The sequence below is a fragment of the Oncorhynchus keta genome, chromosome 4 (genome assembly GCF_023373465.1).
Source record: "Oncorhynchus keta strain PuntledgeMale-10-30-2019 chromosome 4, Oket_V2, whole genome shotgun sequence".
NCBI lineage: Eukaryota > Metazoa > Chordata > Actinopteri > Salmoniformes > Salmonidae > Oncorhynchus > Oncorhynchus keta.
The window spans coordinates 49,698,072-49,723,206 of record NC_068424.1 but is presented as its reverse complement, the minus strand read 5'-3'; the positions used below and the strand labels follow the sequence as shown (position 1 = coordinate 49,723,206).

Sequence of the window (25,135 nt, the reverse complement as noted above, 5' to 3'; positions counted from 1 at the left end):
AGACGGAGGAAGTTGACGACGATGAGGAGGAACTGAGACTGCTCTCTAAGATCCCAAGTCACGTAGACCTGCGCCTCATCGACAAGATCTGCGCCCAGTCTAACAAAACTGCTTCCAAAAACAAGTTAGACATCCCCAGAGTCATCCCCATCTCCTCCTGTGAAAAGAAGGCGGCTTGTAGCTCCACCCACAAAGGGGAGGAGAGTCTATCAAGTTACTCTGGAGATTGCGGTCCTTTCCTAACTCCGTCCCCTAACGCTCCTCCTCCTGTTGCTAGGGAAAGTGCCTCAGAGTCAGACGATGAGTTCTTCGATGCCCAGGAGCGGTTCACTCCTCCAGTTCCTCCTGATGGCACAGGTGGGTTGTTGACATCACTTCTTCACTGACAGAGTAACTGTGTATAGAGCTGTTAAAGTGTTAAAGTGAAGGTGTTGAATGATTTCTGTCACCCGTTTAATACTCCCATCTCTCTCTCTCTCATTCACTCACAGAAAACAGTTTGGATGTGGCTGACAATAAGAGACACCGTAAACGCTGGAGTGGCACAGGAAATGGACTGCCAGTGGTACCAGAGAGGGAGCCTCCCTCACCCCTCAAAAAGAAGCACTCCTCACCTGACCACAAGAAACAGCAGGAGACCCAACGAGACCCGAAGCTCCACTCAAACCAGTCTTCCATGCAGAGTGTCGATGCCAAGACCAAACCTCCACCATTGGCCCCCAAGCCCCAGCTACCCCCAAAACCTGAACTGGCCCCTAAACCTGAACTGGCCCCCAAGCCCCAGATAGACCCCCAGAGGTCTCCCAAGTGTGTGGGTCCGTACGCCCACTGTAACGGGGATGCTCGTGGGGGCCACGCGGGGCTCTTGGAGATAGACACCATGGAGCCGGAAACGATGGAGTTTAAATCAGTCACCTCGGGGGCGGGGGGGCCTCCACTCTCCTCCCCCCTCATCACGGCTGTACGGAAGAACCAGCAACCCCCTGCTGAATCTCAGGCTGTGGAGAATGGGCTCAGGCAAGAGAACGGGCCTAAGATAGAGAACAGTTCTAAGCAAGAGCACAGTTCTAAGATAGAGAACAGGACTCCTAACGTGCTTCCTAAAGATTGTGTTCTGGTCACTGCTGACAAGCAGACAGCGAGTGTTGAAACTAAAACAAATGGGATTTCCCTACCGAAGGGAGAGGTCCGAAATGGGGTTGGGGTGGACCCCCCGAGAAAGCTGCAAAGCTTATCCCCCATTCCACGTTCGGCTTCAGGAGATGAGATCAGGTTGAGCCTTACCAGCCCTCCACCACTCTCTCCCAGAACCTCCCCTCCTCCTCTTCATCCCCTAACAGTCCTCCCCATCCCGGTCTCACTGAAGGAGAAGGAGGGGGTGTCCCCACCGAACGGCCTCCACCCCTGGGGCAGCCGCAATGGGAGCGCTCAGTCCGGGAGGAGGGTCTCTCTAAGTCACGAGAACCTGTCCCCCAAAAATGCAGACAGCCCCCTCAGTCTGACCACCTCCCTCACCACCTCCTCTAAAGGGACAGCAGGAATCCCAGAGAGCACAGGGAGGTCAGGGTCAGGTTCAGACCTGAGGGTCAGTTCTTCCAGCCTGGGGGGCCGTCTGCCTACCTCAGCCCTGAGAGGGCGGATCCAGGCCCTGCCCTGGTACATGACCCGCTCCCAGGAGATCCTGGGTACTCTGGACTACCCCTCCACCAGCTCTGTCAACGAGGATGTCACATCCGGGTACGGCTCCGGTCTGTCGGTCAGCGGAGCCTCTGAGGTCAGCAAGGTCACTGCCAAGGCAGTAGGTGAGACTGCAGCGGGTAAAGGGAAGAAGGAAGTGCTGGAGGATGGAGCCGAGGTTGTCATAGCGACCATCAAAGAGTTCCAGGAAGTGACTCCCCGTGTGAAGGAGGCCAATGGGACGAACGTGTCGCACCCCAACCAGACCCTGAGAGAAAATGGGGCGCACGTCTCTGAGCCCTATGGGTTTCGGGGCTCTTGCAAGTCGGAGCAGCCCCAGTCCAGGCCCCACTCAGAGGTAGGGTTAGGGGGTGGTTCAGGCCCACCCCTAGAGGGGGACTCTCTGGTGCACACCCCTCCACAGGCCCACCGTGAGGCGTGTGGGTGCCGTACCGTCTACGCCAACTGTTTCAGCGGCGACGTGGAGGACGGCTGCGGCTTCGACGAGGAGCTCACAATCTACGAGTTCTCCAAACGCACGCGCCCCAAACAAGCCCGCTCCACACCCCTGCCCTCCCCCACCTCCCCTGTCCCCTCCCCCAACATCCTGTCCCTGCTGAGGGACACCCCTCGCCCTCTCTCTACCCTCTCCACTGCCTCCTCAGAAATTAGCCCCCTCCTGTCCCGCCCTGTCTCCCCAACACCCCCTACAGGCGCCCTGAGCTCCCTCACCAACAAACGCTACGTGGGGCTGAAGGGGGGCTTCGCCTCCCTGAGGCAGGACATCGATCAGCTACGCCTGGTTCTGGAGAGAGGTACGGCTGGGCCACCACCATCATCAGAACCCTCTAAAACAGACCAGGATGGGTGTGGAGAAGAGGGACCCAACCAAGACGTGGGGAAAGAGGATGGTCCGACCCCGTGCTGTGGAGGGGCAAGTCCTCTACCCTTGACAGAGGCTGAGAGGAGTTTACTCCAGGCAGAGGCCCGGCGGTTGGCAACAGGGTGCCAGCGTGCCACGCGTGTGGGCTGGGCTCCGGAGGAGGCGCTTCGGTCCTTATCCAACAGCTTTAGTGCCCTTGTGCAGCTCTCTGCAGCCTGCCTGAGAACACACCCCTGTCCTGGCTGTGACATCTGCCTCAATAGGGGTCAGATCCACAGCACTGATGATGAAGGCCAGGAGGAGGCTCTGGACAAGCTGAAGGAGATCGTAGGGCTGTACCGGGAGTTTGTTGGGGCTGTGGAGACGGCTGAAACCAGGGCTGGGGCTGGCGGTGGGTCTGGGGATGGACAGAGGCAGGGAGAGGGCGAGGGGGTCAGGCTGCTGGCCAAACGCTGCACTGTGCTCATCTCTTCTGTCTTTGCGCTCACGCAGCTGTTCAGGATGCACTCGCCGGACACGACAGACCTGCTGGGTCAAACACCTCTCCACTTTTGACCTCTGAACTTTTAAAAACCCCTCCTCACCACCAGGACTGAGGTGAGATGAGGACTTAGTAAGAGAAGGGAGGAGGATGAAGAGCTGTTGACACGATTCTTTAACAAAGTGGGATCTGGTGTGTGGCCCTACATACAGTACAGTACATACACACTTGTACAGTAAGTGCCATGCACACCACAGCACACAGAATAAACACACCCACACCACACACGCATCCATAAATGATGAGAGGAACCTCTTCCACTGACTGCCATTACTGCTAGGTCTCCCGATAGACTCATCTGGATTATGCATTTGTACATAGGTATTTTATAACTATCTATCTTATTTTATTATTATATTCTGTATGTGTATGTATGAAATATGTACGTACGTATTTAAGTATGTTTGCACCATGGTCTATGAACGTGAAGGGACCTGCTGGTGTAAGACCCCGTGGTTATCACTAGATTTTGTATATATTGTTTTTGTCACGTGTGATTTTCTACCTCCACCCACCTCCCTTCCTCTGACCTGGTGTCTGCTGAGGAGACGAGGGAGCATTACTTTATCTTCGGCTTATTTAGTGATTCTGTGGATTCAGTTAAAGTTCAAATCGGTCATTTCGATTTGTCCATTGGGGGAAAACAGTATAAATCACAAACTTTTACATTTGCTGAGACCCACCCCCTTCAGTTTACAAACACATGCAAAGGGAGCACTATTGACCGTGAAGGAAAGTTACACTTTGCAGAAGTTACAGAAATGAACCCTGTGAAATGTGTACACCGTTCCTGGCTCCTGACTGACGACTTGTGTGAGAGAGTGCTTGAACAGAGTAAACACTCAATAACCCAAATGCTTATGCAGTAATTATACCGTACATCAACTTTGAATCTAAAGGACACATCTATTTTTCTGGGGTGGGTTGCGTGGGTGGTGGAATAGGGGAAAGGAATTCATTTGGTATTTTGTACAAAGTTTTTGACAAGGCTGACTGTTAAACCTAACTAGATGTAGCAACGATCCAAAGTAATTTAACAACGAGCCACAATTTTACTACTTGCCCATGTTTAGCTCGGCAGACGGACGGACTGACTGATCCTGTTTGTGCCAGAGCTGTTGATAGATATACATGTATGTCTATGTTTGTGTTAGTTTGATTCTATCTGTCCTTCCTTAGTTTATGGCTATGCAAACATAACCACTACTTTCCTGTTCTCCAACATATCACTTCCCTGTTACAATTGTGTTAACGTTTAAAGACAAGAATACCTGTATATGTTTTCTAGCCATTGTAAATGGAAATACAGAGCGATTCCCCTTACGATAATGGGAGATGTGGATTAGGATCACAGGCTAGTTCAGGATTGCAACGTTCTGCAATGTTGCATGTAATGGGATGCAACATGTACCAACAAAAGGCCTCCAACCTACTGTGTTGTGGGTAAAATGCAGAGCTGTTTTTGTGACTGGAAACGGTCACAACTCACTGATCCTGTCAAGATGCTGTAAACATATTCAATCTGAAGTTTGACTAAATAAATTGGTGTTTTGCCTTTCGTCTGATGGGACACAGATATGTTATTGTCACTGTCATTTTCCTCCTTTTTGTTCAAGCGAAGCAGATATTTGGCTTGTAGCATGAGACTCAAGCACATTCCAAGACACTTCAAATAGGTATTTGGGCAGATTTGAGATGTCAATATTCAACTGACAGAAATGGAATCAGTCTCTTTTTGGCACTAATATCACTCCATATAACTATCTGGATGGCTTGGCTTATCCAAAGTGTTGCCCACTAATAGGCTCAACTACATCTGATACCACCTGATTATCTCCCTCAGTTAAATCCATTAGATCTGGAGGGACGTTAATACTGTACCTAGGACAACAATGGGATGCTGATGTCAAAATCCTACTCACAGGGCCGGACAAACACATCTGGAGCGGATAGGGCTATCTGGGATCCTTGGGACGTCCCTATCCTAACCCCTATTCTTACCCTAACCATTTAAAATTTCAACTTCAATGGGGTAAGGATGTCCCAAGGATAGCAGGGACCCATCTGGGGCACCTTATTCCTCCAACAAATATATTATAATAATATATATTGTATTTTTAAATGGGGGGATTTTTTGGGGCTAACTTCCTGCAATTATACACATTTCGCCAGGGCAGACAGATAAATGTGCAGTTTTATAGCTAATCTCATTGTATTCTACACATTTTGCCGTGAGGCTGAGAGACAATTTGACAGTTTTAAAGCTAAATGTTTATACAATTCTATAAATTTTGCCATGGCTTATGACGTGTTCATAATATGCTATCTGTGGAGGCCTGACCTCCAGGGGGCCCCCAACCGACTTGTGTTCATACTATCTGGGAGGGCCACATTTTTGGTTGGGGGCCCCCTGGAAGTCTGGCCCTGTCCACACGTCTTCCATCAACTCACAAACATAAGAAGATTGGCGCAGCTGGGGCCTGGATATTGATGGCATAGATGGCGCTTAGGAAATGCAGTCTGACAGTTTTAAGGGATGTTGGTGACAGAACCATTTGCCTTCACTGTATCATGTGTTAAGATCCACGTGTTGAGATCCATTGTGATGCCACGTATGTCCGTTGCACATCATTGGACAATAAAGTTACGACGACGATCATTGTAGCATAGTGAACACAGAACCTGACCTTTGCCATGGAACCGACGTTATAGATTAGAAGCCCTAAAACTGATCAGAAACACACTGTACAGTCACTGTCAGTGGATTATAGGCCTCCGTGCACATCACTGGGCAGCCATTTCTTTCTGTAACATTGTTGAAATAAACAACTGTGGAAAAAAAGGCATGTGAGATCTCACTCCTGTGTCTGCCTCTGGAAAAGGGAGGTGCAGCAACGGTTTCATTCGAATGCACACTACAGAGAAACTAGAGACACATCTTGTGTCATGAAACGTCATGAGAGGGACAATCAACATTTTCTTTTCATTAACATTGATCTCGGTTCAAATAATCGTTTGGGAAAATAAATGTGATGATCGCATATTTTAGGCTTCCCGATTTGTGATAACCTCAGGCACTATAGAACAATACGCAGTAAGAACACAAACACCACAAGCTGTTTAACCGCTCGAGGCAGCAGCCATTTCTCAAATGTTCAGTTGGGAGTGTCTGTAATAATGCCCGTTCACATGCTAGTCTGAACTAGGAAACTCAAGACATTTACGACACGCTAACTGGTTGTCGTTATACACGTTCAACGAATCAGCAAGTCGTAATTGTCAGTTTCCTAGTTCCAACTAGCATATGAAAGCAGCATAAGCCAATGTATTGGCCCTGTTCACTATGACTTGGGAAGAGTGATTTTGAGCTGCCATTGAACCCAGGGGTAAATATTTGTAAAGCAGAGCAGTACTTGTGAATGTGGCATGTCAAAAATACTGGGCTTCCTACCATTCCTTTAACATGAGCCATCACCTTCCCAACATGACTGTATGAGAGAAAACACTATGGTGGAAACTAAGCAAACTAGACAATGAAAATCCACCTCAATGTGATAAATAGTCACACTGCACTGTCCTGATTCGTGACCACTCATTGAAAGACAAAATGCCTTTCAGTAGTAATTTAGTGGGAAGCCCTGGTTGAATTGCCTGGAGTACGTACGTCTCTTTCGCCAGACCAGTCCCCATGTCAGATTGCCCTTAATCTGATCACTTGTTAACCCAGCAGTCAGATCCAGGCCCTCACATAACCACACCAACCAGCCCAGTGGATTGGCTAGCTCCAGTTGTCCCGACTTCCCCATTCGCAGGCTGTACCAGGAAGACAGTGCCATTGGTTTGGGAGAATGCCAAAACGTTGCTGGCGTTGATATTGCTACGATGCCAATAGCTCGTAGACACACCATTCATTGTGTTGATCACAGTTATGGTTTGTAAGCTTATATGGATGGACACATAATGAAGGCCTTTTGAGTAGTGTGCATGGCCAGGTTTCCCCTGTGATTTGTCAATGGGGATTAGCTGCTTGTTCGGGTAAGAACATGGTGAGCAGTAACAAATAAATGAAATGGACTGACAAAAGAGGGAAAAGGGCGGTTACCTAGACAGTTGTATAACTGAATGCAACTGAACTGTGTCTTCCGCAAGGTCTGAAAGCATGAAGTCCATAAGGATGATGTTGACTTTACTCACACCCAAATGACACAGACGCACACCCATTCAAGAAGCATTTCACCTTTATAAAACATTTGGGTGTCTTCTAAAAATATACACCATAACCCCCCAAAAAGGGGGTGGGGGGGGACTATAGCAAACAGCTTAGTCACAAAAATTGACAAAATAAGCCTACAATTTCGCTTGAAGTCATTTGACATTTCCAACATTTGCTTGCCTGGTTAGCGTTACATTTATGTGAAATCTGTGACCAACTCAAGTGATCTGGAAAATGTTTTATGTAGCCGCCTAGTCACGTACATTTCCCTGAACCTTTCAGTAAAACATACTTGTACCTTCAACGCTGGAAAACCAGCTGAAAACTGTCCTGACCTTGTTCAGCACTGATTCTTTTTTTAGTTGAAAAAAACAGACATAGACCGCATAAGGGCCAAATGAAATGGCAGATATCATTTCTGTGCCACAACACACTACTCTCCCTCCCTTTTCTCATTGTCTTGCTTTCTTCCGCATTCAGTCTCCCTCATACTAGTTCTCACTCCTCCAGTGCACTCTTTCTCCCTCTTCTCAGTCTCTGCAGCCCCATCTCAATCCCCTCGCAGCATGCCTTCCCTATCTGGCCTGTCCTACGCAGTGTGGGCCGCTGCATGGCGACTGCCTCTATTCAAGCTTGAAATTTGAGCCCATTATGTCAACAGGGGTTATGGGCAGAGAGGAGAGAGTGTACAGCAGTCAGAAGGAAGCGAGAGGGAGAGAGAGGGGAGTGGAAAGCAAGGAATTCTCAGAAAGGAAGGAGAGACAAATATGGAGGAGAGAAGCAAGTGTGTAAATGAAGGGCTAAAGCCTGGAAGTATACAATTATGGGCAAAATGGTTGTGTTCCTGTATTCTTTGTGTTCCTGCATTCTTTGTGCTCCTGTATTCTTTGTGTTCCTGTATTCTTTGTGTTCCTGCATTCTTTGTGCTCCTGTATTATTTGTGCTCCTGTATTCTTTGTGTTCCTGTATTCTCTGTGCTCCTGTATTCTCTGTTCCTGTATTTTTTGTGTTCCTGTATTCTTTGTGCTCCTGTATTCTCTGTGCTCCTGTATTCTCTGTGTTCCTGTATTCTCTGTGTTCCTGTATTCTTTGTGTTCCTGTATTCTTTGTGTTCCTGTATTCTCTGTGTTCCTGTATTCTTTGTGTTCCTGTATTTTTTGTTCCTGTATTCTTTGTGTTCCTGTATTCTTTGTGTTCCTGTATTCTCTGTGTTCCTGTATTCTTTGTGTTCCTGTATTCTTTGTGTTCCTGTATTCTCTGTGTTCCTGTATTCTCTGTGTTCCTGTATTCTTTGTGTTCCTGTATTCTTTGTGTTCCTGTATTCTTTGTGTTCCTGTATTCTCTGTGTTCCTGTATTTTTTTGTTCCTGTATTTTTTGTTCCTGTATTCTTTGTGTTCCTGTATTCTTTGTGTTCCTGTATTCTTTGTGTTCCTGTATTCTTTGTGTTCCTGTATTCTTTGTGTTTCTGTATTCTCTGTGTTCCTGTGTTTCTGTATTCTCTGTGTTCCTGTATTCTTTGTGTTCCTGTGTTCCTGTATTCTCTGTGTTCCTGTATTCTTTGTGTTCCTGTATTTCCCCCCATTATAGTTGTGCATGTTTTATCTGAGGAAAAACATTATTTGGCCACGTCTTATTGCTTTTTAAGTCCATCTCATCAAGGAAGAGACAAGTTATGGGTAACATACATTTTACTTAAACCATACATTTGACTTAAACTTCAACAGACACACACTACAAGTGGCACTTCAGCAATAAGCTCATTACACACAACTCTTTGACAAACATGATCAAGATACACTTATAGTGGCGTTGATTGATGGGTTATAATAACTGAGTGAAGAAATGGTACATAATAGCACTTTCCTAGTCCAGTTCCCATGTGCTTCTGAGTATACAGCTATTTCCAGTCGTCTTTCAAGTAATACCTACAGGACAAACACCTGCTAGCCGTTAGGCTGGTAGCATAGAGATGGAAAGAGATATTGTCTTTATATCTGTGCCATTAGGACATTTGTGACAGCACCTTTGAGGCTACAACTCATAGGAATCGCCAACCAGTTGACTACTTTTTTAAAAGTGTTCCATTTTCAATATTAAAGCGAATATTGGTGATTTACCACCATCTGCAGTGCTGGAGTCCTGAACCAAATAGCGTAATTAAATGTATTGTGACCACTAGATGGTGGTGACTTACCTTAAAGCAATTTACAAATCAAGACAATGCTCTGATCATTGGCTGATCGCTCCCGACCATAGGAATCCACACTCAATTGCGTACTTTAAAATGGTGGAATCCATTAATGGTAACGTCCATGCTGAAATGTGCTAGATCTAAGTTGAGTTCTCTAACTATCTCTAAGTATACCGCACAGGGTTGAATCAAAGAGACAGATAGAGAACTCCTCTTTATATCTGTGCCATTATAGTCTGACAGCATGGGCAGCGCCATTGAGGCTATACCTCATAGAGCCCCGCCGTGGAGGTGTCATAATACCCATAAAACCTTGCGGTCAAAACAGGGAAACGGTTCCAATCGTTTTTCCACTGTTCATTTTTTCCCATAGAGGATTTTAGAAACACTTCAAATATGGGCTGTGTTTCGTGTAGGCTCCCCCTGGCGTGATGTTTTGATAACCATGTACATCTCTGTTGGACACGGTGACTTCTAGCAATATATTCAGCTCCATTTACCTCAGATTTGAAAATGGTAATTAGCATCAAAGTAGACATCATGCAGAACTACAAATCCCTGCAAGCTCCTGCACGTCGTCTCTAGCTGACACCTTTGCTAACAGGTATTGTGTCAATTTAAAACTTGCACAAGACAGTTCACATAATTGTCAATGTTTAAAGAATTGTAGCCAATTTATTCATTACTACATTTAGCTAACATTAGATAGTTTATCCAGAGATTCTTGCCTTTCCCTCGATTCGGCAGTCTTGTCCAGATCATCATAGCATTTGTAGTTCATTATGATAGCCACATTAGCATTTCACAGATAAATATATTTCCCCGAATTCCTATGTATTAAAGTCACCTTGACCTAGAGATTTACACAGTTATCAAAACGTAACGCCAGGGTAAGACTACACAAAACACAGCCCCTACTTTAAGTGTTTCTAAAGTAGGGAAAATCAAATGGTGGGAAAACAATTGGAACAATTTCCCTGCTTGACCGCTAGATTTTATAGGTATTATGACTCATACTGTAGTACTCTAATGGAATCCCCACCCAGTTGACTATTTTGACTACTTTAAAATGGCAGAAGCCCTCAATGGTGCTGCCCATGCTAAAACAGCCTTTTGGCCACTAGAGGCCTCTATCATTCTCCTATGGGTCGAATCAGTGCATAATCCTAGATGACCGACATGGTAAATAGTTGGACAACAAATCAGTATACCAGAGTTCACAATCAGAGGGCCAGAGTAGAGAAAGGAGAGGGGTTGACGGGACTAATAATCAATGCACACAGATCAAAGCACTGGCCAACACAATGAATAGTTCTTTGAAAGGTGCTCTTGGTCACTTTAAAAAGGCTTACACCCAGTAAACTGCCTGACACTTTCTGCTGGGAACCACATCAGTCTACACAAAAAAAATATTGAAAAAGGCTTTTGTTGCATGTTGGACCCAGACGCAGGACTTGTGTGTTTGTGAGTCTCACTTCGATACCATGACTCAAATTGACTGTCTTGTTTAATCTCACACCGACTGGTGACCATTGTCAGTAGCGTGACTTCACCTTTCATATACCCTTTGTCCTCTTCTACTTGCCGTAGGCCCTTACCCCCCACATACTATGTAGACCTGTTTGGGTGTGCAGTGGGCACATCAGTTTCAATAACAACAACAAAAAAAGAGCACCAACTGCGATCAACAAACAACACTTTCCCCAAGTATTTTTCCTCGCTCTCCCCCTCACATTCCATTCCCCCTCACATTCTATGACCCTTTCAGTATCAGAACACTGAGCAGAAGCTCGTATGTTGCGTTGATGATGCCCCAGGAGAGAAGGGAGCGGTGGTAGTTGAGGTGTGCCCCTCGGAACAGCATGGCCACGCTGCCGCCCCTCTCCCTCCACACCGTCATCAACACCTCCCCACAGGGGCGGAAAGCACCCCCCACCTGGGACTGGGCCCGCGACTTCACCACATTCAGCGGGTAGAACATGATCCCCAGCGCCGCCCCCAGCATCCCTCCACACACAAAGTCATTGATCAGGTGGCCAGCCCGGCTGGAGGCCTCAGGGAGCTGCTCCTTGATGGGCCCGCGGAACCCGAAGAACAGCACATTACTGGGCCCGTTCCTTATTAAGACCGGCACCAGGCCGCGGTAGCACTCCTTCACACCGTACTCGCTCAGGAGCGTCCGGAAGGTGTGGGCCGTGTTTTGGAACCGGCCGTGGTGCCGGTGGTCCTGGAGGAGAGTCTGCACACGCTCAAATGGTGTCAGCACAGCCTCTGCCGTGCCCGCCAGCGCCGCCGCAAAGCTCCGCGTCACCAGCTCGGGAATGCCGCTGCCGCTGGGCACCTGGTCCAATAAGACCCGGGAGAAGTCCTCGTACAAGCCGAACATGATGGCTACAGTGGTGGTCTTCTGGAGAAGAGGAGGGAGCAGCCCCCTGTAGAGTTTCCTCATCCCGTCCCGTTGGAGTTGTCTGACGGCCTCTCTGGCCAGCACACCGTGAAGCTGTTGTCTGAACAGAACCTTCTGGATGGGGAAGGTCACCACGATGTTGGTGAAGGCAGCTATGGAGCCACAAACATAGTGCTTCCCCCGGGGGCCGAGCGCTGCGCCCAAACCCCTGCCAGATAGCAGGGAGCCCCCTCCTTTACCCAGGGATCCCTGGGGCTGTGACGTGCAGGCTGACTCTGGGTCCATGGTGGTAATAGCCATGGGAGATGAGACACACCCTGAGCCTACGCCACCAGCATCACTGCTTGGGAGACAACCTCTATGATTTTACACCTGTGGGAAGGAATGAAAGAGTTAAATTTACAATGTTTAAAATTGGCTGCAATATTATCTATTGGTACTGAAACAGCATGTGAACTGAAGTTACTTGTTCCTTTCAGCAAAACATGCATGGTCTACTATGTAACAAATGGATGGTCAACCAGTCTGCAAAGACTCCCTCATGATTAGTGGAGAAGGATTGTGTGATTATGAGGCTACTATCCAGAAGGCATCAGGCTGTCTGCACTGGGGTAGGACTGCATTTTTACAAAATGATAAGACACCGGTAATATTTGGAGAAAAAAATGTAACAGGATCTTGGGTAAGTAGGTTTGGTAATACAGTTCAATGCACCACGGACACAATCCAGGTCTGTGTACTGCATCTATTGAAACTTGGCTACAACTTTGCTGCCGTTACCACCTCAGTGATAAGAACTATTGCATAACTTGATTCTAATGTACAAGGTGATATGTACTCTTCCGAAAGGAATTAAGAGACTTCCATGCATCATCATCATTTTGTGCAGTCTAGAAGTTGTCCAGAAACAATTTAAAACCAATCTCCACATTCAACTGCCTTCTAAACATAGGTCAGAGTAGTGGCACTGTCACTGGAGGGTAATTAGAGGTCAAGCTATGAAAGCAGATTTCGACAGAAGTGCTTCTGCCAAATGCAAACCGTTAACAAATTAGCTGAGTCACTCAGTGCAGATGAACTGTCAGTGACCAGGAGGAACAGACAGTTTGCCAACCTGGTTGTTGAGTCTGATCATCGTTGTACTCTGGTTAGAAGGTCTTGAGTAAAGTTAACGCCTTCTAGGAACTCCCCATTTGCTGTCATGACTCATGGTCATGCTATATGGACACAGCTAAATGATGCACACATGAAATGCTCAAGTTGGCTAGGTCAATGGAGAAATTGTCAATACGGTCAAGAAAGACATGCTCAAGGCTATCAGAGTTTGAATCTATCCAGTCAACGTTAGCTTCAGGATGTATTCCACAGATTACACACGGGCACAATCCATATTATTCTGAATGAGTCATTGCAAAGGACAGTAACGTTACAGCCTGCTATACCCGTCTTCGTCCTGGCTAGACCCACCAAAATGTTTCCTGATTGTATGTCAAATGGTTGCGTCTACGCTCACAAGCCAGCTAGTGAGCGAACATCCTTTTCAGGGCCTTCTTTAGCAGCCTGTGACATGGCTAATCTTGACAGTCAAGATGTCCTTAACTAGCAGGAGTTTGACTGAGCTAGCTATCTATCAAGTTAGATACAGATTACAGGCATTTTGTATCCAGCTAACGTTGGCTAGCAAATTGGCAGTGTTAAAGCGGACAACTAGCGTTTACTGGATTTGTTTTGTGCCCAGACAAACAGTTTCGAGATAGATAGCTTTGGATGGGCATGCTATCGTTGTAAATGTAAAAAAACAAACATTTTTTTATTAACATCATATAGGATATTTCAACACTAGGTCCAAAGTATCTACGTTTACTTGTCTTTTACCTTGCCACGAAGAAACCGTAGTTTAACACGGAAATGGAGTTTGCTAGGTCGTTCCGTCTGCTGTCGATCGCCGATGCATAGGGAAGCAGCTGACAGCAGGAAAACCAATCGAGATGTGAATAGCGTGCTTTACGACCACCCGGCCCTCGCTAATCTACATATAACAATACACACATAAGTATCCACTATAGTTTGTGGTTGAAGGTTTCAAACGTATCAGTTTATACGGATTTTCTGATACACACTAGAGGGGCTATTGTTCAAGCGTCCTGTTGGCTCTCTTGAATCATGTTACAACTACAAGGTGTATTTGATAAATAACATTTGCATCTCAATTAGATTATATTTTGAGGGTTAACTCCATGACGAGAATACTGCCCCGTGCTTTTTGTGATGCTCTATTTGCATTGACACGTTTTTGCCTGGGTGTGTGATCTGTCCAACATTTTCTATGTGCAATATTCTGTCATGCACCAGGCGGCAGCATTTACTAATAGGATCCTTGTCGTCACTAGTTACCACAGTCACAAATGGCTTAAAATCTGATTTTAAACCTAACGCTAACCTTAACCACACTGCTAACCGTATGCCTAACCTTAAATTGAGACCAAAAGTGTTTACGATAAAGTCAATGTTGCTGCGGATCAGCTCTAGTGTCTAGTAGTGACTGATAAGCCAAGTCAATGATACCTCGAATCTAATGTTATCACACATGCGACTGCACGTCATGATGTCATACAAATATTCCCATTCATGGGAGCAATAAACAAATGCCCGAATTTCAATTTAAATCCTAGCAAATTCATATTTTGGGCACTGTACCCTACGGATAACAATAATATGACCAAATATGTCAGCACAAAAGGGCTGCGAGTTTTTAAATGAAAGGGGCTCTGGATCTTGTGTCTGATGACCCCTAGATCCATCTATCCCACTGACTTCAATATTTAGGTAAACTGCGTCTAGTGAATGACAATTATACTCTAGCTAGCTGTTGGCTTGAGAAATAGTAAAGTGCTACTAACGAGTCATTTAGAATAGATGTAACGTTAGGAAAACTAGTCTCAAGAGGTCTGGTGCTTGGCTTTATTGCACACAGGCTGGAATGGAATGTCACATTGGTGTCTTCTCTTGACAGTATGAGATGTACAGCATTGGGGGAAATGCAAAGACAGCTTCAGCCGGCATACTGCTGTACAACATGCGAGTGAAAGTTCTTATCTCAATTTATGCACACACTCACAGTACTGTTGATGACTGATATAAATGCTGTTGTTTGTAGTGTGTCCTTTAGTTTGATCAATTTGCTCAAAAGTACCGTAAATGTCAGAGTAACCACTAGCCAGAAGTTTAAGCGTTGCAAACTGTAACTAACTAGCTACTAGCTAAAGTTAAGCAAGCAGCTACCAAATTAGCTACATTCTTAATTATTGCAACATAACCATATTACGCTCTTGAATAACTCAACAATTCACAAGCATGTGCAGACAATTAATCAGTTTATTTTCTCTTCTATACACTTATTACATTTTAGCTACAAGACAAAAGCACATACTGAACAAAAATATAAACGCAACATGCAACAATTTCAAAGATTTTACTGAGTTACAGTTGATATAAGGAAATCAGTACATTGAAATAAATAAATTAGACCGTAATCTATGGATTTCACATGACTGGGCAGAGGCGCAGTCATGAGTGGGCCTGGGAGGGCATAGCCCCACCCTTTTGGGAGCCAGGTCCCACCCACCATGGAGTCAGGCCCAGCCAATCAGAATGAGTTTTTCCCCACAAAAGGGATTTATTACAGACAGAAATACGCATCAGTTTCATCAGCTTTCCGGGTGGCTGGTCTCAGACGATCCCGCACTTGAAGAAGCCAGATATGGAGGTCCTGGGCTGGCGTGGTCTGCGGTTGTGAGGCTGGTTGGACGTACTGCCAAATTCTCTAAAAGGACATTGGAGGTGGCTTACGGTAGAGAAAGTAACATTCAATTCTCTGGTAACAGCTCTGGTGGACATTACTGCAGTCAGCATGCCAATTGCACGCTCCTTCAAAACTTGAGACATCTGTTGCATTGTGTAGGTTGACAAAACTGCACATTTTAGAGTGGCCTTTTATTGTCCCCAGCATGAGGTGCACCTGTGTAATGTTCATGCTGTTTAATCAGCTTCTTGATATGCCACAGTACGCCTGTCAGGTGGATCGATTATCTTGGTAAAGAAGAAATGCTCACTAACAGGGATGTACAAAAATTTGAGGGCAATTTCTGGGATCTTTTATTTCAGCTCATGAAACACGTGACCAACACTTTACATGTTGCATTTATATTTTTGTTCAGTATAGTTACTGCCAGCTAAAGCTAACAACACCTCTTCATCAAGTAATGTTAGCCTATCAAAAAGGAATGAATAGCCCTCTAATACAAATATAGACCCTTTTCCAGTACACAACACACTGACGTCACACACAGATGCGTGCGACTCTTGACGGCAGTAAGAAAGCCATCGCCATCTGCACCCATGCAACATAGCCTAGATGTACATTTTTATAACTTCTGAACAAAATCACTTTTTTTGGGTTCTCATACACATAAACCCAACAACAACAAAAAAACATCCTCTCACTATCAACTGCATTTATTTTCCGCAAACTTAATATTTGTATGAACATAACAAGATTCAGCAACTGAGACATAAACTGAACAAGTTCCACAGACATGTGACTAACAGAAATGGAACAATGTGTACCTGAACAAAGAGGGGGTCAAAATCAAAAGTAACAGTCAGTTTCTGGTGTGGCCACCAGCTGCATTAAGTACTGCAGTGCATCTCCTCCTCATGGACTGCACCAGATTTGCCAGTTCTTGCTGTGAGATGTTACCCCACTCTTCCACCAAGGCACCTGCAAGTTCACAGACATTTCTGGAATGGCCCTAGCCCTCACCCTCCGATCCAACAGGTCCCAGACGTGCTCAATGGGGTTGAGATCCGGGCTCTTCGCTGGCCATGGCAGAACACTGACATTCCTATCTTGCAGGAAATCATGAACGGAACGAGCAGTATGGCTGGTGATGTTGTCATGCTGGAAGGTCATGTCAGGATGAGCCTGCAGGAAGGGTACCACATGAGGGAGGTTGATGTCTTCTCTGTAACGCACAGCGTTGAGATTGCCTGCAATGACAAAAAGCTCAGTCCGATGATGCTATGACACACAAGCCATAACAGACCCTCCACCTCCAAATTGATCCCGCTCCAGAGTACAGGCCTCGGGGTAATGCTCATTCCTTCAACGATAAACGCGAATCCGACCATCACCCCTGGTGAGACAAAACCGCGACTCGTCAGTGAAGAGCACTTTTTGCCAGTCCTGTCTGGTCCAGCGACGGTGGGTTTGTGCTCATAGGCAACGTTGTTTGCCGGTGATGTCTGGTGAGGACCTGCCTTACAACAGGCCTACAAGTCCTCAGTCCAGCCTCTCTCAGCCTATTGAGGACAGTCTGAGCACTGATGGAGGGATTGTGCGTTCCTGGTGTAACTCGGGCAGATGTTGCCATTTTGTACCATTTACACCCTTAGTAAATATGAGCATTTTTTTTTATTTTATTTTTTATTTTTTTTTATGCCATTTAGCAGACGCTTTTATCCAAAGCGACTTACAGTCATGTGTGCATACATTCTACGTATGGGTAGAATGAGCAAAAATGATTTATTGTTTATCCTCTTGGTTTTTCATTCAAAATATTCACAAAAATCTAACCTTTTAATTAAAGTGAAATAATTGAATGAAAAAATGTATTGTTATCATAAAACAAATATTTTTTTCTCAAATATATGTGTGTCACAATTATTGGAACCCCTTTATTCAATACTTTGTGCAACCTCCCTTTCCAAAGATAACAGCTCTGAGTCTTCTCCTATAATGCGTAATGAGGTTAGAGAACACATGGCAAGGAATCTGAGACCATTCCTCCATACAGAATCTCTCCAGATTCTGATGTCCACTCTTGTGGACTCTCCTCTTCAGCTCATCCCACAGGTTTTCTATGGGGGGGTTAGGTCAGAGGACTGGGATGACCATGGCAAAATCTTGATTCTGTGGTCAGTGAACCATTTTTTTTGTTGATATTGAGGTGTGCTTTGGATCATTGTCCTGCTGGAAGATCCAACCACAGCCCAGTTTAAGCTTCCTAGCAGAGGCAGTCAAGTTCTGATTTAATATCTGCTGGTACTTGATGGAGTCCATGATACCGTGTGTCGTGACTCGACTTAATCGACTTAAAACGGTTATTTTTCTAATTAACTAACTATGTTTAATTGTTACCCAATTAAATTAATCATGTAACAATTAACTCATTGGGATCTGGGGCACCACGAGAGCAGTTCTTTAAAGAGTTACCATCTCCCGAAAAGGTCTTTACCTATCACATCTATAAACAGTCAACTTATTAATCAAAACCTCGCATTATTTCATTCTGAGCAGTCGTAACCTTGCATCTGAAAAAAACAGAGCCTTACTTATGATTCAGTACTACACAAATTGGTTTAATTATTTATTACTAGCTAATTAAATGGGAAACAGGATAAACATACACACTTTGCATCGGTTATTGACTGGGGACTTAATACGCTAAAAACAGGTCTCTAGCGGAATGACAGCAACATAGCTGCTTGTTAAAGAAGAGATGTACGAGGGAGAGAGACACTTAACATTGGTACATTCAGAAACAACTCTCACCTACAGTAACCATATACTTTGCATGAATGTCTAGAAATCATTAATGTATTTACGTGAAATGCCTGGGTTCGCCAGGGATCTCTCTCGTGAACAAGGCAGCCTTGGAAAGGGAGTTGGGCCTTTTGGCAGCACGCTTGCAAGGCTCTGATTGTCCGAAATGGTTCCGACAAGTCTTCTACTGTTGTCCTTCTCCGTAGTTGTCCGGTACCCGGTGACTTGTTGTGTAGTCTTGAACAGAACTACAGAGTTGACTTTCCTCCCATTCACTCTTGAAGATGCTTCTTTGAAGATAGACTAGCCAGCCGTGTCGATGGTTCCCCAGTGGGGTGATGAGAATAGCATAATACGATGGTTTGAGCAGAGTGACAGAATGGTCCTACGTAAATTCACTTTCGAAGATACTTTACTTAGGACAGCTAATCAGCCATATTAGTGATTGTCCAGGAAGGGAGTTTATCGTCTCTACCTCGTGTTGAGATTCAAAGTTCAAACCACTTTAAACGTGCAGCTGCACGTCTTTCTGGTCTGGTATGTTAATTTCTTAACCCATCATTTGTACAGTTTGAAGGAAAGGGGCGGTTCCGGCAGGTTAAAACTCTCTGACCTCACTCAGGGAGATGACTACTCACTGTGCAAAGTTATTTAAAAAACTCTTATCTCTTATAGCTTCTCAAATCACATTAAACACCCTGCTGCTACCTGGGGTGCAGACGACCGACAGGCACCCCTGCCCAGCACCCCTACGCCAAACACTCTCTCCATCCCTCAGCCCGAAACCTCATTTAAATGTACTGTCTGCCGTTTTCATCGAGTCCTTGTTGTGTTTTATGTTTCATGTTTTCATGAAAATTTCATATTTGTTCACATTTTCATGTTTGACCCATTGCATCCGTTAATGTGGTTGTTACTGATGTTTTTGAAGTCTATTTCAATAAAAAATGTTATCTCTAGTTGTCATTGCATTTGTGAACATTCATGTTTGACTATGTGTTATTGTTTTTGACGTTGTTGAATCTTCCCGTCAAAATGTTGCCTTCTTGGTAGATACCTGATACTCTCACTCAATTTGAAGACTGTATGTGAGGAAAAGTTGTTTCCTTGATGTTGTGTAATTTTTATTTATTTTTATCATTGATACATTTGTGTTTTCTCATTGATAAATTTGTGTTTTCTCACCTGTTGCTATAGAGGTTTGGACAAAAATAAACAGTGTCTGATTTATAAAATTATTAATGTGAAGAAAACGTTAGAAAGCGTTTCTTTCTCATACACACCCATTGTCTGTGTTCCTCTGCCATGTAGGCACCGTACAGTGACGTGTGGCATCACTAAGGGGGTGAAGGAGGACTTCCGTCTGGCCGTGGAGAGACAGGTGTCACTCTGCACGGAGAACCTGCACACTGTCCTCCACCGCTTCTGTATCAATGAGAAGATCATCATCATCCAGTCCCTGCCCTGACCTCTGACCCCTTCAACTTTGACACTTGGACATCTGACATTTGGCTCATGGGTCTAATGTCCACAGTGAAACGCTGTTCGCTGTGCCGCTTGTGTGCCCAGAAGAGCATCGTCGTCTTCCATCAGACCTGACAATTGAACTCCTGACCCCCTCTATGACCAAATAACAATAATTAGAAAGAGATAAATTACTTGTTTCCCTCTTTCTAGGGTTTATCTGTGGTGCTAACATTATTCATGAGTGTAAAATCTTCTGTACTTTTCCCTCTTGTTGTACTACTTGCCTTAAAATTAGATAATGACTTTCAAAGGATGTTCTTGCTAACATGAGAAGGTTCTGTACTTGGGAAAGATTCTGTTTTTGGGGATACTTAACAGGGATTGGTCTACTGTGTCTGTGGTATTTGCTCTCTGTCTGTCATTGGTTTTCTTGATACTTTTAGTTTATTTTTCATTTTTGGATCATTTTGTGTTGCCTGGCTACCCAAACTCTTTGCTCCGGCCAAACGCTATGGCACGCCCACAGACATACTTTTCTTCTCCACAATGAGACTGGTTTCACAATTTCTGGAATGGATTGGTCCCAAGAACCAATGGGTTGGGCCAGAGCCAGAACACACGTGTGTAAAGCGACGTTTGAAAATTTGTCATTGGCTTTGATACTCAGATTATTTAGAGATGATCCAATCGGCAGCATTTTATGAAGTGTATAGAAAAAAAAACGTTCTAAACAATTGTGAGATTGTTGGAAAGTTGACAAATGTGAGATTATTTTTGATATTTCTAGATAACATTAAAGAAATATATCAATATTCTTCTACCCCAATTTGTCTTATTTTCTCTCTCCCTCTCACTCATCCACGTCGTCTCGTACAGGTGCAGTGGGCAGGTCAGCCTGCAGTGCAGCCCTGAGATTGGCCCAGAACAGCCTGTGCTTGCCCCTGTCCTGGGGCCACTCCAGATAGGTGTGTCTGCCCATCATGGCCTTTAGCTGATAGTACTTGGAGGGGATCATGTACTGAGGCAGAGGCTCCAGGAGCACCAGGATCACACTGTCAGACCCTCGGGTCAACCGCTGGTGGCTGGCAAAGTACAGCTCATAGTGGCACCACTCGCTCCGGACGAAGTGGCGAGAGAGGACGAACACACAGCGCCGGCTCCTCTCCACGCATTGGATGATGTTCTCCACGATCGTCTTCCCCGGGACGAAGTCCCTCTCATGGCGGCAGATGTGGAGGCCCCCGCCGGAGCCTTCCAGATTAGGCAAGAGCTGGTCCTTGACCCAATCTGCATCATGCTGGCTGTAGGACACAAAGGCATGGAACACCACCCCCTCTAGTTCCTCGGGTCGGACCTGCTGGGTCCTGGCACGGTGCTTTGCCCGGGTCCACTGCCAGATCATGCCCAGGTACCATGGAATGTCCAGGTGGTGGCACAGAGTCATCATAACAATGATAACAGCCACTGCCGGGCACACGATGGCCGTTGCCAGCAGGCCGACATTGCAGGAGATCTCAGGGATCTGGAAGCCCTCCAGTGTGGAGTTCCTCCAGGCTTCGGGATAGCTGCAGTGATAGGCTCCTGGCCAGTGGAGAAGTTGGATTGCAGGGTGTCCGCTGCCGAGGCCAGTCCCAGCACCCAGATCGCTGAAGCCCCTCAGGCCACACGTACAGGTGAAGGGGTTTCGGCTGGCATCTAGAACCTGTAGAACAGGGCAAGTCTCCAGAACTCTCACAGATGGGGCATGGAGGGAGTTTTCCCTGAGAAGGAGATACTTAAGGTGTGGGAATCCAGCGCACACCGGGAGGTCCCTCAGCCGGTTGGCACTCAGGTCCAGGGCCAGGAGGGAGTCCAGGGCCAGCAGGGTCTCTGGTACAGTGGAGATCTGGTTGTTCTGGAGGTCTAGGCTGACAGTGCCATTCGGCAGGCAGCTAAATACCGACTCACTCAGCCCATTGGAAGATAGGTTCAGGTGGACAATGTTCGGTGGCCAGTGGCATTCCTGGCCGCTGTAAACCAACGAGTTGAGGCTGAGGTCCAGGTGACGCAGAGAGATCATGTTCTGGACCCTCTTGCTCAGGGTTTGAAGGGACCTGAGGTTGTTCCCTCTCAGAACCAGGATGTTTACTTTATTCAGGGTTGTACACTCTACAGTGATTTGCTGTTCTACTCTGGAGAAGACCGTATCAGCCAAGGCACAATCTGAGAAGTCTAGCTGCAGTATCCCACTGGGCAACTTGGGGCAGGTCATGTGTATGATGGATGTCTCAGTCATCGCCAGACGCTCCACCGGCATGTTGATGAAGAAGTTACAGAGGACTTCCAGGGAGAAGAAAAAGCTAACCACCCCCGCTCGCCTGGCAGAGAAGGATTTAGTGTGGGACGTGTTTCTTCCTGGGGTGTCACTCACAGGTGGAATGTGGATGGCCACGTCTGAAGTGCTCAGGTGGATGATGGGGGATTGGAACACAGCGTTTATGGTGTTTGTGAGGTGCTTCCAGGTGATGGCCATATTTGTCAGGTAAAGATGTGTGGTGTTGACTGCCCTTCTCTCCTTCACAAGTTCCACCAGGTAACTGGCTACCAAGCCGTTGAAGTTCATACCCATCAGCTCAACCTCGTTGAACATCAACAGGGCGTCTGCGATCAGATTTCGATCGGTGGGTTTGTTCGTCAGGCCGATGCTGACCTTCTCCGCCTGGACGTCACTCAGGCTGCCACTCTCATAGGCTGTGAGATACTCTAGACGAAGGGTCAACGTTTGCAGGTGTACGTCAGTGATGTTGATGAAATCCTCCACCCTGATGATTTTTGCTCCGAGCCCCAGTCTCTCCAGCTTCGTCAGGCTGTGGAACTCCACCCCCAGGGTCATGGTGTGGAACATATTAAAGGTCAGATCTAGGTCTCTGAGGTTCAGCGCTAACAGCAAGTACCGTTGATCAGATAAGTTCTGGAGCTGGTTGTGTGAGAGGTCCAGACTCTCCAGGAGCGGAGTGGGATGAAACGTCTCCGGATCGATATCCTCCAAGACATTCCAAGACAAGTTGAGGAATCTCAGGTGAGTTGTGACTTGGAAATCCTCATGGCCAAGTTTGTGTATGTTGTTCTGGGAGAGGTCCAGGGCTTCGGTGCATGGAGGTAGGTTTCTGGGAACAGCGGATATGTTTTTGGAGGAGAGGTTGACAATAATAGTATGGATTTCTGAGGAGGAGGGGGTGCTCTGATGGACTCCCAATAACGCAGCCACGGCCCAGAGGGTGACTGCCACAGCCCTCATCTCTGTTGAGGGACAAGAGAAAATGTAACAAACAATGTTTGTGTGAAAGTTATAATATTGTGTGTCGTGTGCTGTGAATCATAATAAATCAATAGGCTTCCATTAGAATGTGAATAAAGGTTTTGGTTCCTGTTTTCGATATGAATGTTATTCAACTTGCCGTGTTCTAAGGGTATTCGTTAAAAAAAGGAGCTTCCTTGTTTTATTATATACTCTTAAATAGACTCATTTTTGGTCTATAATACAGTACGGAAACTCACAAATGTCTTGAAAACAGGTCTGCAACACACACGCACACAGAAAGAGGGGGGGAAAAGCAGACTGACCTGTCTTTTCAGTATCCTATGGCTTTTCAAGTGATGCGTTTGTTGAGATAATGTTGAGTCAGTCACAGTCAGCTCGTCTCTCACTTTCAGATAAATCTCTCTTTACCTTTGCAATTTCTCTCACTCACACTCGTCCTATCACCTTATCACGCTCACTCTAACCCTCTCTCTGAGCTTACAGTAAATGTTGAGCAGAGGGGAAACAGTCATGTGAAACCAGGCCTTTCAAATGTGCAGGCAACTCCTGTTCCTTCTTCACTCACATCTCTTTCTCACTTCCCTTTTTATTCACAGTGATGGGCATGGCATTGAGTGCTTGACAGGAAATTAAGTTTGGCCACATATCTGTGTATTTGGCACAGCTAGAGGCTATGATAATATATTACTCATGGCTTCCTTATAAGAATATTACATAGCTCATTTTAAGGTAGATCTAACTTATTGTTATATTGATTTACAAAAATTGGTAGGGTTGGAGGATATAACAACTGCATAAGATATTGGTTACGCCGGCCAATTCTTTCTTGAGCAAATGGTCGGGTGGCTGAAAAAAAAAAATATATATAGTTTTAGACTGCAAACTGACTGCAAGAAGCCCAGAAATATATCATATTTGACTAAAACGTAATAATTTCAAACCTTGATTACATTTGGGGACATTGCCCTGCGTGGGGTGCCGTCTTTCGGATAGGATGTTATAAAACGGGTGTCCTGACTCTGTACTCATTCAAAATGGCTAAATTCCCAAACTGACCACATTCCATCATGGCAACCTAATCATCCCCCTCATTCCTAATTGTTAAATATCACTCCTCACCTCTCCACCTGATAGCTGATGTGTGGTGAGCGTTCTGGCACAAAAATGGTCGCCGTGCATCACTGAGGTGGGTGCTGTACATTGATGGGGATTGAGGTGAGTTTCCCTCTACTATGTAAAGTGCTTTGAGTACCTCTATTGGTGGAAAAGCGCTATATAAATCCAATTATTATGAATAATTTGTAAACGATCACGTCTCTCTGTTAAGCGTTGGGCAATACTTGGGAACAGATTTCCAAAATGAAAACCAGTTGGAGCTGATTTCCTGGTGTTTTTACAGTCTTCTATGTCCAAAAATTTAATTATATAAAAAAGAAAATGTAATAATAATAATTTGCTCAGGAAACTCGGGGGTGAGGGGGGGGGCAAATAAAACCAGCCGCGGGCCAAATTCGGGCCACTAGTTGGGGAATCATGCCAATGAGCCCTGCTGATCTTGATCGAGAAATGCTTGGGTATTGTAATAGCCACCCTTTACACATTTTCAACGACAGGGCTTGTTGGTCTAGGAGTATGGCGTTTTCTTTGGGTGCGAGCGGTCCAGGGTTCAAATCCTGGCTGAACCCCCATTTGTGAAAATTAGGGTTTTCAAGTCTGACCCCTTGCCACGTTCACAGTGTGCTTCTAAACACTCCCACTTCACTCCTCCCTGGGCCCGGCGCGTTGCTGACTTGCTGAGCTACTCTCTCCCTCTGACGCATGGATTCATGTGCTTCTCCAAGAGAGTGCAC

General features: G+C 45.7%; 3 protein-coding genes across 7 annotated transcripts in view; 1 reads left to right on the top strand and 2 right to left on the bottom strand.

The window, feature by feature from the left end:
- LOC118383188 (FERM and PDZ domain-containing protein 1-like) overlaps positions 1–4,684 on the top strand; it is a 39,248-nt gene extending 34,564 nt beyond the window's left edge. For all 4 annotated transcript variants that reach the window (XM_052508836.1, XM_052508833.1, XM_052508834.1 and 1 more), the window contains 2 exons: positions 1–357; positions 492–4,684. The exon at positions 1–357 is cut by the window's left edge and continues 729 nt beyond it. In XM_052508836.1, coding sequence (XP_052364796.1) covers positions 1–357; positions 492–3,115 — 2,981 coding nt within the window. In that variant the 3' untranslated portion in view covers positions 3,116–4,684. The remainder of the gene's footprint in view (positions 358–491) is intronic.
- A 4,285-nt stretch (positions 4,685–8,969) lies between these two features.
- Positions 8,970–14,211, bottom strand: LOC118376486 (mitochondrial nicotinamide adenine dinucleotide transporter SLC25A51-like). 2 transcript variants are annotated; one of them, XM_035763202.2, is made up of 2 exons: positions 13,789–14,211; positions 8,970–12,285 (listed from the first exon to the last, which is right to left on the bottom strand). In XM_035763202.2, the coding sequence occupies exon 2, from the start codon at positions 12,211–12,213 to the stop codon at positions 11,260–11,262; it is 954 nt and encodes a 317-aa protein (XP_035619095.1). In that variant the 5' UTR covers positions 12,214–12,285; positions 13,789–14,211; the 3' UTR covers positions 8,970–11,259. The 2 variants fall into 2 exon arrangements, with proteins under 2 accessions (XP_035619095.1, XP_035619102.1); XM_035763209.2 differs by lacking the exon at positions 13,789–14,211 and adding an exon at positions 13,028–13,682.
- Positions 14,212–18,328: 4,117 nt separating this feature from the next.
- tlr1 (toll-like receptor 1) lies at positions 18,329–23,790 on the bottom strand. Its single transcript, XM_035763192.2, has 2 exons — positions 23,588–23,790; positions 18,329–23,263 (listed from the first exon to the last, which is right to left on the bottom strand). The coding sequence occupies exon 2, from the start codon at positions 23,259–23,261 to the stop codon at positions 20,835–20,837; it is 2,427 nt and encodes an 808-aa protein (XP_035619085.1). The 5' UTR covers positions 23,262–23,263; positions 23,588–23,790; the 3' UTR covers positions 18,329–20,834.
- Positions 23,791–25,135: the final 1,345 nt, after the last annotated feature.